Genomic DNA, 13465 nt, shown 5'->3' on the forward strand with positions numbered 1-13465 from the left:
AGCCATACTGAAATTTTTCTAAGTAATCATAACTATATAACTTGGAGTACTTCTTTTACCATTTGAAACCATCTTTACTTAGGTTTAACATGGTACTGAGAATGAGAGGTGGAAAGTATTCAAAGAGAATTTCATGGCCTAATCTCAGTTCTTTAAAAATATATAGCCTAGAATGTCATCTAAACTGTCTTTTTATCTTTCCTTATCAAAACAAACATCATTAGAGCAGAATCAGAAACCTTGCTAATGCCAACATAGGAACTCTTTCTTTCATACCATGAACTCTGTTATGCTACAGTTTCATAGAAGGAGATTAAATTATCTGCCAAGACTTGTTGAAGTCACACATGGTGCTTTGTGGGTATGTGCACTAAGACTCCCTAAGGAAAATGTCCTTTTGCCTGGGGATGCACTAACTCACTTAGTCCTTAGTGAGCACTGTTGCTATTTAAAAGTTCTGATTACTGCCTGATATGCTTCTCCTCCCTTTTTTCTTCCTAGGTCAGTAAAATTGTGTCAAATGTTCCTCAGTTGGAGTTTCTAAACCTGAGTTCCAACCCTCTGAATTTGTCGGTTTTAGAAAGAACGTGTGCTGGGTCCTTCTCTGGGGTTCGCAAACTTGTCCTGAACAACAGCAAAACTTCCTGGGAGACTGTCCACACGCTACTACAGGAGTTACCAGAGTAAGCCCAGAGAGCATGGTGGACAGGGCGCTGTGTTGCCATCTGTGTTAACACATAGGATTGCTGCTGATCTCCCACCTCAGAAATACTAGAACTGCAGTGTGCATGAAAAAGAGGTTAGAGAAATGAAGCGTTCCGAAGGAGGATGTGAGAATAGCCTGGCAGCAGCTCTAGTGGAAGACGTGTTCGGTGTTGAGTAGACGTAGACGTGGGATGTGGCATCCCTTGGCATCCTGGAAGAAGCACTTCCATACTAGCTTGGCCCTCTTCCATTTTTATCTTCTGATTACCTAATTTCAGAATTTTGAGCTCCTTTCTTTGGGAGGTAAAAATAATCATTTCATTTAACACTCAGATTATTAAAAGCCTCTATGGCCTGATGGAGAAGCAGACTGGTATTCCTTTCAACAATTTAAGACACAAATCATGCTTCTGTTTGTAAGTTTAGAAATGCTTTCCTTATTATTGCTAGGCATATACATGTGCAGAGGAAGGAGTTATAAGAAATAAGAAATATATGAAGCTGTAGTTTCCTTGTCCAAATATAAAAATTGTTACAAACTCTTTAGAGCCTCATCTCGTACTACTTTGTGCATCTTAATTTCTCACTCTCATGCTAATGAGATTTCCTCCCTGCAGATAGCTTGACGTTGAATGAGCTTGTGAATCCTAGATCATACTGTTACCTTTGACAAGCTGCTTAACCTCTTTCAGTTCAGTTTCCTTGTGTGTAAAGTAGGCACAGCTATATTGATTTTTCAGAAATAGAAGTTATATCTATTATATCCCTGACCTAGGATCTGACACAGGGCTGGGATTCAGTAGTTATTATTTCTTTTAATAAGTATTTATTCATGTTTCTAGAATTTTCTTCCATCTCAGCATGTGTGAGGTCACCTCTCCTAAAAGGCCATGCATTCTTTCCTGGCTATTCTAACTACAGCTTCAAGTTCCTGCCTTACAAATCACTGTTGTACTTAGAATTGGTATTGCTTAGTATATCACTTAAGCACACAATTAATATAGGACTAGCTTATATCACTCTGTTGTTTTGCATACTTTAGGTTTTGTCAACCTAGCTCCCAAGTATTTTGAGTTTCAAGAAGATATCTTTATTTTTACCCTATAATACCTACCAGAGTCTGACATAGGTACTCATTTATCTATTGGATGTATGAAAATAGGTATAAAGTAAAAACTAAACTGCTTGAAGCAACGAAATGTTTCCTTTCTTTGCAGTTTGGAGGAGCTTTTCCTGTGCCTTAACGACTATGAAACAGTGTCTTGTTCTTCTACTTGCTGTCATTCTCTTAAGCTCCTACATATAACAGACAATAACCTCCAAGACTGGACTGAAATCCGAAAGTTAGGAGTTATGTTTCCTTCCCTGGATACACTCGTACTGGCCAACAATCACTTGAATGCTATTGAGGAGCCGAATGATTCCCTGGCCAGATTGTTTCCTAATCTGAGGTCCATCAGCCTCCACAAGTCAGGTAAGGAACAGCCTTGGTCTCATTCTATATGCAAATGGATTTGAGCTTATGCATGCAGTATATTTCTTTCAGTCATAGCTAAACTTTTTAATAGGATGAATTTTCAACATGATATACAGAGGCCTATGGAACATTTTCATAAATGCTCTGACAAATATTAAGTACATAGCACATTAGCAATTTATATTTTATACATTAGCAAGGTAATAATTTGAAATGAAAGTGATGAATTGGATAGTATAAAAAAGGAATAAAAGAAAGAATTACAAAGTAGACTATTTTATCTGGACTTGAGGTAAGTAATCGCAATCTGTTGTGACTTTTCAAATGCTTACTTTTCTAGTTACTCTATATAATTGATTTATTGTCAGCCAATCCTCATTCTCTTAGAGATGCATATGGTTAGCCCTTTTTCTTATTAGTAATTTTTTAAAGAATAGTTGTGGACTAGGTACTGGTGACTCACATCTATAATCCTAGCTACTCAGTGGACACTGAGATTTGAGGATCACGGTTCAAAGACAGCCCAGGCAGGAAAGTCCATGAGACTCTTATCTTCAGTTAAGTACCAAAAACTGAAGTGGAGCTATGGCTCAACAGCTAGAGTGCTAACCTTGAACAAAAGAAGCTCGAGAACAGTGGCCAGCTCTAGAGTTCCAGCCCCATGAGCAGCAGAGGACAAAATCAAAAAGTATACTTTCAGGTTCACAGCAAACTTGAGTAGAAGGTACATATTTCCAATGTACTTGCTGTTCCCATACAAACAAGCTCTGTCACTGTCAACATTGCCCAGCAGGGCTGGGAATATGGCCTAGTGGCAAGAGCACTTGCCTCCTACACATGAAGCTCTGGGTTCGATTGCCCAGCACCACATATATGGAAAATGGCCAGAAGGGGCGCTGTGGCTCAGGTGGCAGAGTGCTAGCCTTGAGCGGGAAGAAGCCAGGGACAGTGCTCAGGCCCTGAGTCCAAGGCCCAGGACTGGCCAAAAAAAACAACAACAACAAAAAAAACAACCAAAAAAACATTGCCCAGCAAAGCAGTACAAACTACATTGAACTATCACTGTCACTCAGACCATCATTTACATTAGGGCTCACTATCAGTGTTATATATTCTTTGGGCTTTAATAAATAGTCACAGGCCATACTTCAGATCGTATAAACTTTTCGCCTTTTACAAATAGTCACAGGTATCTGCCACTGTAGTATTGCACGGATTGTTTCCGTGCCCTAAAAATCCTCTGTGCTAACCTGGTATTACAGATCCTTTTGTCTCTGTACTCTTGCTTTTGTCAGAATGTCCTATATTTGGAGTCTATATGGTGCCTTTGTAGATTGGCTTATTTCACTTAGTAATACACATTAAACTTCACCAGGTGTTTTCATGGCTTGATAGTTCTGTTTTCTTCAATCACTGAATGAATAACTCCATTTTTTAGATGTACCACAGTCTGTTTATCCTCCTCCTGAAGCTTCTTGGTTGCTTCCGAGTTTTGGCAGTTGTGAATAAAGCTATAAATATCTGTGTGCAGATTTTTGTGTGGATATAGGTTTTCAATTCATGTAGGTAAATACCAAGGGCATGATTGCTGTATATTTTGGTAAGAGTACATTTAGTTTTGTAAGAAACTGCGTGTCTTTGAAAGTAGTCATACTACTTTACATTTCCGCCAATAATGAATCATTGCTATATTGCTCATCACACTCTTGTCAGTGTTTAGGCTTTGACACTGATTTTAATAGGTACGTGGTGATACATCACTGTTCTGATTTGAAATTTCCTCATGACATAGGAGAATAAGAATCTTTTTCTCCTCTGCTGGGGATTGAACTAGAGATCTCATGATTGCTAGGCAAATGCTCTTCCACTTGAGCCACAACACCAGCCCTTCTACATTTTTTGTCTTTTAGACAGGATCTCATACTTTGGCTAGAGCTAGCCTCCTTGTGTGTACCTTCTAAGCAGCTAAGGTTGCAGATGTGAGCCACTGTGCTTTGCTATTTCCATCCTCTCGATACTGTCTTTCATCCTGTTTCTTAAAACAGTTACATCTGAATGAAATAACCTATAGCTGAAATATTATAACTTAATTTATAACTTAGTTTCAGCACAGAAGTTATGAGTGAGAAATGTCTCAAAGTCAGTATGTTGCACAAGGGAGTTTATTTCACAACTTAGAACCCCTTGATCTAATTCTGTTCTAGAGTGTGGGTGAGAATGGCATTGGCAAGAAGAGGCTGTGTGGCTGGGCTGTTTGCGTCTTAGCAACCTTAGCATTGCTCCTCTGCCTTCACCCTTGCTAATAGTTGATAGAAACAGGAAGGGACTGTGTTGGTCTCTGAAACAGATTTCCTAGGACACTAAATTGACCACCTTCACATCTTATGACTATTTATTTTCCTCTTTTTGAAGACCAGGTACTGACATGGTCGATCCATTTGCTCACAGCCATTATTTTAAGACTTGAAATCATAGCTTATTGTGTGTTATCCTTACCCAAAACTTTAAATTTGGGGTTTTGGTTTTAACAATGATTTGGGATCCCTTCCATGTCATTAAGATGAAAACATCATGAAAGTGATCAGTTTTAGTTTTGATTCTTTCGACTTTCTCCCATTTTAGAATACATTATAAAAAAAAATTGGTATGCCTGGGCTGGGAATATGGCCTACTGGTAGAGTGCTTGCCTTGTAGACATGAAACCACCCTGGGTTCTGATTCCTCAGCACCACATCTATAGAAAAAGCCAGAATTGGCGCTGTGGCTCAAGTGGTAGAGTGCTAGCTTGAGCAAAAAGAAGCCAGGGACAGTGCTCAAGTTCTGAGTCCAGGCCCCCAGGACTGGCAAAAAAAAACCCAAAAAACAAAGAAACAAAAAATTTGGTATGCCAATATTAACTCTGACCAGTAGTTACATGCCATGTCTTCCTAAAATGAGTTAGCCAGTTTCCCCTTTGAAAACTCTCTATGCTCGTGACATACACTGTGTTTATTGACACCAGCATGGCCCCAACTCCAGGCCATTTTGATAGATCCAGGAGATGAGAATGTGCTAAGAATCAGGTTCTTTCTCCTATACCACTGTGGTTTGGGTTTTTGAGATGAATATCATTATATGACACAAGCTGGCCTGGAACTTGAAATCCTCCTGGCTCAGTAGCTGGGACTTCAGGCTACTACCACCTTGCATATTTTTCTGAAAAAGTCTTGTGTGTTTTACTTTATTCTTGGATAGAGGAAAATGTAAGCTTAAGCTCTCTATTATATTAGATTTTAAGAGTCATTGAAATCTTTTGCCCATGTTTATCTTTTTATCTGTATATTCTTTTTCTGGACTTACTTAAACAATATCTTTCTCAAATTAGGTTTGCAGTCCTGGGAAGACATTGACAAACTAAATTCATTCCCCAAACTTGAAGAAGTGAGATTGCTAGGAATTCCTCTCCTCCAGCCGTATACCACTGAGGAGAGAAGGAAGCTGGTCGTAGCCAGGTTTGTTGTCCTGATTTCATTTGCTTTCTCTTCACAGAGCCTTATTGTTCATTAGAGTGCCCATGCACTCTTTGCTGAGGATAAGAACTAGGAATTTAGCTCTTGAGCAGGCTGGACTTGAAGGAGCTGCTTCTGTAGCTCCCAGTCTTGAATAAAGAAGAATGGACTACAATGAGGAAAATGTGAAGTGCTGTTGCCTAGCTGAGCCCACAATTTCTTCACAGATATCTTCTGTTTTTATGCTTTTGATACTTAACTTATTTGAACTTCCATTTGGGGTCACAAAGTGAAAGTCTGTAGGATGAAGAATCATTTCTGTTGTCGTTGTCTTTGTTTCCTTGGTTAACTTAGTAATCATTTACAGTGCAGATCCCTGGAAACTGGGTAATGTCAGTATGATGAATGTCAGTATGAAGAATGACCACTGTTGTTGGTGTCTTCCTCTGCCTCCCTTGTCTTTAATGTCACAGATGTTGCCTCTAGCCTACTTAAGTCTCCCATGAGTCTGTGTTTTTGTATGACCCTTTAACAGAAATAAGACTTTGCCAAAAATGTAAAGGGCCATGGAGCTTTGCTTTATTCTCTTTGCACACTGTACATAGTATTTTTTGTGTGTGTGCCAGTCCTGGGCCTTGAACTTTTTTGCTCAAGGCTAGTGTTCTACCAGTTGAACCACAGCCCCATCTCCAGCTTTTTTTTTGGGGGGGGGTGCTAATTGGAGATAAGAGTCTCATGGACTTTCCTGACCAGGCTGGCTTTGAACCAGGATCTTCACATCTCAGCTTCCTAAGTGGCTAGGATTACAGATAAGAGCTACCAGCACCCACTTTGTACACAGTAGTCTTGAAAGAGGACTTTAAGGTTCTCTGAGGAAGAGTAATTCTTAAACTAAGGTATTGATCTTTCTGACCAGCTAATACTCCACGGATCGTCACGGCTTCACAGTTGTTCATGTATACGCTAGCATCTCACTGAAGCAGGAAATATCGACACACTTATTTTTAGAACAATGAGTCTTTCATTGAATTTTCTTACATGATTATTCTACAAGTACAATAAATTCCTGGATTATGAAACTATATTATACTAACTGCTCTCTAAACATATGCTGTTTAGTATGGCTGCCACTAGTTAATTGTGGCTATATTCACTTGCAGTTTGTCTTGTTTGATTTCAAATGTGCGAAATACAGGCTGGATCTGAAATAATTTGTGTGTAAGGAATATAAAATAGCTTATTATTTTTAAATATTGATTATATGTTCAAATGATGATACTCTGGATATATTGATTTAAATATAGTTACAATTTTTTTTACAATTAATGCTTTTCTTTTTAAAATGAGGCTATAGGGTAATTTTAAATTTGCATATGTGGCTGGTATTGTATTTATTTAAATTATACTGTGCTGTGTAGAATCTTACTTTGAAACAGAGGATATAATCATGAAAGAACAGTATCACATCTAAAAATAAAACTGGATTTTCCTGGTTGTTTTATACAGTTTCAGTTCATGTTAGTATTTATGTACAAGCAAAACTATATCAAATGTGTCATTTCAAAAGAAGCGGCTCTGAAGTCAGTTGTTTTATTTCTAAAGCTAAATGGTTTAGTAGCTTAAAATGTCTTTATTTTGCTTTGAACTTACAGATTGCCATCAGTTTCCAAACTTAATGGCAGTGTGGTTACCGATGGTGAACGAGAAGATTCTGAGAGATTTTTCATTCGCTACTACGTGGATGTTCCACAGGAAGAAGTGCCATTCAGGTAAACACTGCCTCTCATTAGCGCAGCAGAGCCCTGTAGAATGCTGAGGCAGCCTAGTAGTATTTGTTTTTGGGGATCCTTCTTAGAAGAAAGAAAAGGAAAGGGAAAAAACACAAAAGCAGACCAACTTTCCCTCCTTTCCCACAATGTATTGCATGTCTTGCACCCATATAAAGGATGATTGAATGTTTGACTGGTTCCAGTAATTCCCACTGCATACTTGATGCCATCAATTCCCTTTCATTCCTCTTCTGCAAGATCATTCCCTTACCTACCCTAAAATTAGTCTCTTCATCTATAGTACATCTGATTTTAGGATATAAACTATGTTTTACAATTGAGAAGTCTTGGCAAATGAGAATTTGGTACATAGAATATGAGAAAAAGACCAGAAAAATAGATCTTAGAGGAAGCATTAAAGAAATTAAGATGGTTAAGTGGGAAAAGAGTTGAGATGTGCTATTTAGCTGATACTTAATAGTCTACACAGGTAAAAGGAGTATAAGATGTGATAGAGGGGGTTGGGAATATGTCTTAGTGGTAGAGTGCTTGCCTAGCATGCATGAAACCCTGGGTTCCATTCCTCAGAACCACATAAACAGAAAAAGCCAGAAGAGGTGCTGTGGCTCAAGTGGTAGAGTGTTAGCCATGAGCAAAAAAGAAGCCAAGGACGGTACCCAGGCCTTAAATTCAAGCACCAGGACTGGCAAGAAAAGAAAAAAAAAATGTAATAGAGGAAAATCTCTTAAGAATTTAAAAAAAAAAAAGACCTTTGAAAGCAGGTTTCTAGTTTTTGGCAACTAGACTTGGTTACCAAAAGAAGTTACATATGGTCCTTTTTAAGACTAAACTGCACATTATAATGCATGCCTATAATTCCAGCACTTGGGTGCCAGGGCAGGATACAAGTTCCGGGCAATCCTGAGTTACATGATAAAACTTTGTCTCAAAACAAAAAGTAAAAATTAAAATGGAAAGCTGATGGATTGAGGGCTAAGAAGAAAGAAGCCAAGGGTGACCTGGAGGTTCTTGTCTTGCACAACTGGAAGGATGGAAGAATGGAGGGAAACTTGCAGAGGAATAGGATTGGGAAAGGGAGGGTATCACAGTCAACATTTGGTTTCAGACATATTGTATGTCAAGATTCAGGAGACAGTATCAAGAAAGGAATTGTAACGCTAGTCTGAAATTTAGGGACAGGCGAAATGTGACAGTTACTAAAGAAAACATTTAAAGCCACAAAGCAGACTAAAAGTGTGAAGATGATGAGTAGCAAAGGGGAAAGGCCTAAGTGTGAAGGTGTGGAATGAGCTCAACCTTTAGAGGTCAAGAACACAGAGGAGCCAGCCAAGGAAATGTGCAAGCTTCTTGAATGTAGACACTACTCCTTTGTCCTTTCATCTCTAGTTTCTAGCCCAGTGCCTCTTGGTTTATAGTAGGTATTCAGTAAGTAAATTAAACTATCCTCTCCAACGCAACGAGAATCCAGAGTTATTTCCTAGAAGTTCTTCTGGTCAGGCAGAAGAGTCCAGTAATGGAAACATGAGCAGCCCAGGGAGAACATCTCTCCAGTCACCGTAGCACACCCTGCACTTTCTGTGAAACAGCACACCACTGCTACCCAAGCCACTGAGGGACAAGGCACGGGAAAGGCTTGGAAGAAAGAGTCTATTGACTGCAAAAGCAAACACTACAGTGCTCAAAGGCCAAGAATCAGAAAATAGAGGCTTTCATCTTTGATTGTTTTACAAAGTAAATAAAAGTGATAATTCATTTTTACTAGAAGAAGCTATTGCATTGAGGCTAAATTTCCAGCCCCACCTACCAGTACAAGGCTTCAGAAAGGATAATTGAGCACCTGTAACTCTTACACTTACACGACACACTTAAACACTCAAGTGTGTGTCCTTTCGGTCCCCTAAACATTTTTTTCTGGAATAGCAAAACAATATATAAATCTCTAGATCAGCCTTAAAGACTTCCTTTGACAAAACACTTAGTCACATGGAAACAGATGCAAATAGTCCATGTAACTTGCAAAATAACTTTGCTACCACAAAGGATGTTCAGCCAATCATAATGACTCTACTTATGCCCTCAAAAACAGTTTGGGTAACTTAATTATGACTAAGTAAAGAAGAGCTATTTCATGTTTAATTGACACAGGTAGGAAAATGAAAAGAGAAGGAAAAGCTTAGGGAACCAAGTTAAAGGAACGTTTGATGGAAGTTAGCATTTATAGGAAGTTCAAGTTAAGCAGTGTTTTGTTTTTTAATGTCATCTTTTCTCCAAAATGTTTCCTCCACCCTTCTTGAAAACTAAGGCTCAAATGTAATTTCATATGAGACACTAGATTATCTATAGCGTCATCCTTTTTTACCTTTCAATAACTACTCCTCATTTGGTAGTATTTAAGGGTCAGGTTATGCATGTAATTTGGAAGACAAGTAAAAAAGTGTAGTACTAATAATCTTTTTAGATATCACTTCCTAATTCACAACTAATACATTTTAATTCTGGGTTATTCATCATCCTGTTGCCATCAGCACAAGAACTATCATAGTTCCTTTGTAAGTTTTGTACATAGTTCCTGGCACCTTACAAGGGCTCAGGAAATACGTGCTGATAAGGTAGATAAATCCACTACAGGATTTACATAAAAACTACAAGGGACCAAGTATCATAGTGGATACAAAGCACCTTTATAGCCAACTTTGGCTGTCAAGCAATGAAAGCCTGTCCTCTTGGGGAGAGGAACAGGACTGAAGACATCTGAGATAAGGAACCTGAAAGGAGTTCAAAAAGAGAGGAGCAAACATTTTCTTCTCCATTCCCTAAAAGCTAGAACACAGGGAAAGTGACATAAACATGCAATTTCAAATCTGAAGTGCAATGCAGAGAGTCTACCTGAGATTATTAACAACAGATATGGAAGAGTCACAAATCCAAAGGTGAGCTGTAAATGTCTGATGCCTGTCTAAGAGAGTCAGAAGCATACTGTTAGAATTCTGAGATGTGAAACTCTTGGCTGAGCCTTGCTTCTCCTCCATCCTGCCCAAGCCTAATCTCGTCAATTCTGAGAGCCAAACAGCATTCATTACTCTCTTACTAAATGCCTATCCTACTTAAGTTGATCAGAGGTCATTTCTGTTGTTGGCACTGGGAAATTAGTAATAAGAAATAAATTGTAGATAGCAGACCCCCAGGCAACTAAGGGCAAGTTGAGATTTGTTTCTCGCCTAAACATAATCATCGTGTTCATGGAAATCATTCTGTAAGTTCTTCACCTGGTGGAGTGAAATAGCAAGTGGTCACATGGTCACATGAAAGGCTCCCAGTGATTGAGAGTGCTGACAAGAACTAAGGGTATGGAAAACACAAGGTAGAGCATCTGCTCTTCTGTCAGTATGAGAGAGCTTAAAAAAAAAAAGGAATACTAAGGTTGTGTTCCTATACACTAAGTCTAAATGTACCTTGAGATCTAATGTAGGAATGAAAAAAAGTCTCTGTCTGGGCATGGTGGACACACCTGTAATCCCAGCATTCCGGAAGCAGAGGCAGAATTGTGAGTTCGAGGCTAGCTTGGGTTGTACTCAAATAAATCTTTGTGCCTATTGAACAACAGACCAATAAAGAGTGGGAAGTACTGGCTTGCTGATCATAAGGAAAGTAGGAAATTGTACAGACTGTGAGATACTTGGTACTGCCCTTCTGGGACCCAGGGCGGTTTCTGGTGGGTAGTAGGAAATCATGAAAGTTTCAAGGGGAGCAGTTTGATTCCGGGGGTGGAGTTTGGTGGTGGTTAGGAGGTGCTGAAGGAGACCTGAAGACCTGGGACATTAGCAGATGACGAGTGTGCTTCAGGTTGCTCGTTCACTTTAGAGCAGCATATGATAGGACTGAACTCCCCGGAGTGTTCAGTCCTAAGGAAACTCTGGGTACTTCTACTCATTTCTCCAGAGGTGTATAAATATCATTTAAGAGAGGAAGAAACCTCCACGTTGATGATTCCAGCACATGGTTATTATTTTTGCCTTGCCCTTTGTCCACATTGTCTGCATTTACCAGTTTTTCCTTTATGTCATGTTTGCTGTCTCTCTCCATTTCCTGTGAGAGATTGAATTTAAATTGCTTTTTTAGTACTAACCTAATACGTAGCCTCTTCTGTTTAATTTTAAAGAGAAGAAAAGGGGGAAAAAGATGCAAATTTTCTTTCAGAATTCAACATGCCATGCATTTGGGGCTCAATGATTTCTTTTTGTTCATCAGCACAGTGGGGGGAAGCAAATGCATTTGTTTGAGATATGTCATTTTTCAGACCTGAAATTTTTGCTTTCCATAAAGAGGAGTTAGATGAGACATACCTCAGGTAAGCCGTGATTTAATGAAAAGAAGAAATGCTCTCATGAAAGACAGAATGGCAACGCCAGAAACTGTTTTCCTAAAGGCCTTGCTTTGCCTTTATGCTTCCCACAACGGTGTTCTGGGAAACCTTCTTTGTGATACCCAGGACTCCACAAGACATTTCTCAAATGCTTGTTCATCATTAGTGGTATGCTTTTTAAAGTGTAGGGAGTGTTTCTCCCTGCTTGCAGCTAATGGCCTTTCTAAGTTGGGTTGATTGTATCTCTGTGTTATTGAGAGAGCAGGGACCCTACTCCAGAGAAGGCCCGTCTTGTCTCGGATGCTGGAGAAATTCTAGTGTGCTGTGTCCGTTACCTCGCGCTCCTTCCAGACAAGGACCTGCTGTTGAGAGGGCGCATTCCTGCACTGCACATGGGTCTCCTGGGGTTCTCTTCATTGCCAGGCTCCATCATCCTCTGACAAGGCCTGTGACACAGCACTCCACATTCAGCTGCCAGTCTGATGAGAAACAAAAGGGACATTGTCCTTGGCCCTCTGAGAGCCTCTGAAATGCTAGCTTTCCCTGGTGCTGGCAGTCTTTGTCATTCTAATTACCCAGGACTTTACTTTGACTTCTTGCCACTTTCCCAGCCCAGCAAGAGATAGACTACCTTCCTGATCTTGATTAGAGTGGGGTACAGTCTTTAAATATTCCTGCAAAGGAAAGGCTGGAGGAGAACCAACCCTCCAAATTGTGGTCTGAACTTTTGTTGTAGTATAGCAGGTAGCCAGTTTTGTCCCTCTTGTGTTTGTTTGCTTTTAAAATGTTCTAAAAATGAATTAAACTGAGAATGAGAAAATATTCACCTACACACTATTCAGAATCAATGGCCATTTATATTCTACTCCACTTGAAGTTTATTTTTAGTTAAAAAATATTTCAGGGCTGGGGATATGGCCTAGTGGCAAGAGTGCTTGCCTCCTCCACATGAAGCCCTGGGTTCGATTCCCCAGCACCACATATATAGAAAACAGCCAGAAGTGGCGCTGTGACTCAAGTGGCAGAGTGCTAGCCTTGAGCAAAAAGAAGCCAGGGACAGTGCTCAGGCCCTGAGTCCAAGGCTCAGGACTGGCAAAAAAATATATATATATATATTGCAGACATCATTTCAGTGCTTTTGCCTTGTGACTTACTCCTTACTACAAGAAGTAATCACTAGCAAAAATTAATAGGAATTTAGGTGCTAATTTGTTTTATGTCCATTAAAGTATCAAGTAGGACTTTCTGATTCGTTGTCAATATGCATTGCAGTTTATTCCCTCTGTAGCTGTTCAAGATAATCTTTTCACTTTGAATTAAGACTTAATGTCAAGTAATCTAGCATTGCTACATTGACACAGAGAGGGACAAATATGCCAAGAGAACAGAACAGGTCCTGAGATGGAACTGTATAAAGAAACAAGGTGTGTGGCAGGGAGCCACTGCCCCTCAGTGGTCAGCACCGACCATCCACACGGAGCCACTGCTCCTCAGTGGTCAGCACCGACCATCCACACGGAGCCACTGCCCCTCAGTGGTCATGACTGACCATCCACACGGAGCTACTGCCCCTCAGTGGTCAGTGCTGGCCATCCACACGGAGCCACTGCCCTCTCAGTGGTCAGCACCGACCATCCACACG

General features: G+C 39.8%; 1 protein-coding gene across 4 annotated transcripts in view; it reads left to right on the plus strand.

Moving 5' to 3' along the window:
- The window catches only part of Tbcel (tubulin folding cofactor E like), a 66122-nt gene that overhangs the window by 27595 nt on the left and 25062 nt on the right, over window positions 1-13465 (plus strand). For all 4 annotated transcript variants that reach the window (XR_007210552.1, XM_048344016.1, XM_048344014.1 and 1 more), the window contains 4 exons: window positions 502-683; window positions 1923-2179; window positions 5547-5673; window positions 7323-7439. Coding sequence is in view for 3 of the 4 variants with exons in the window: in XM_048344016.1 (XP_048199973.1) it covers window positions 502-683; window positions 1923-2179; window positions 5547-5673; window positions 7323-7439 (683 nt within the window). In the remaining variant the exon portion in view is untranslated. The remainder of the gene's footprint in view (window positions 1-501; window positions 684-1922; window positions 2180-5546; window positions 5674-7322; window positions 7440-13465) is intronic.

The sequence above is a fragment of the Perognathus longimembris genome, chromosome 3, assembly GCF_023159225.1.
Source record: "Perognathus longimembris pacificus isolate PPM17 chromosome 3, ASM2315922v1, whole genome shotgun sequence".
NCBI lineage: Eukaryota > Metazoa > Chordata > Mammalia > Rodentia > Heteromyidae > Perognathus > Perognathus longimembris.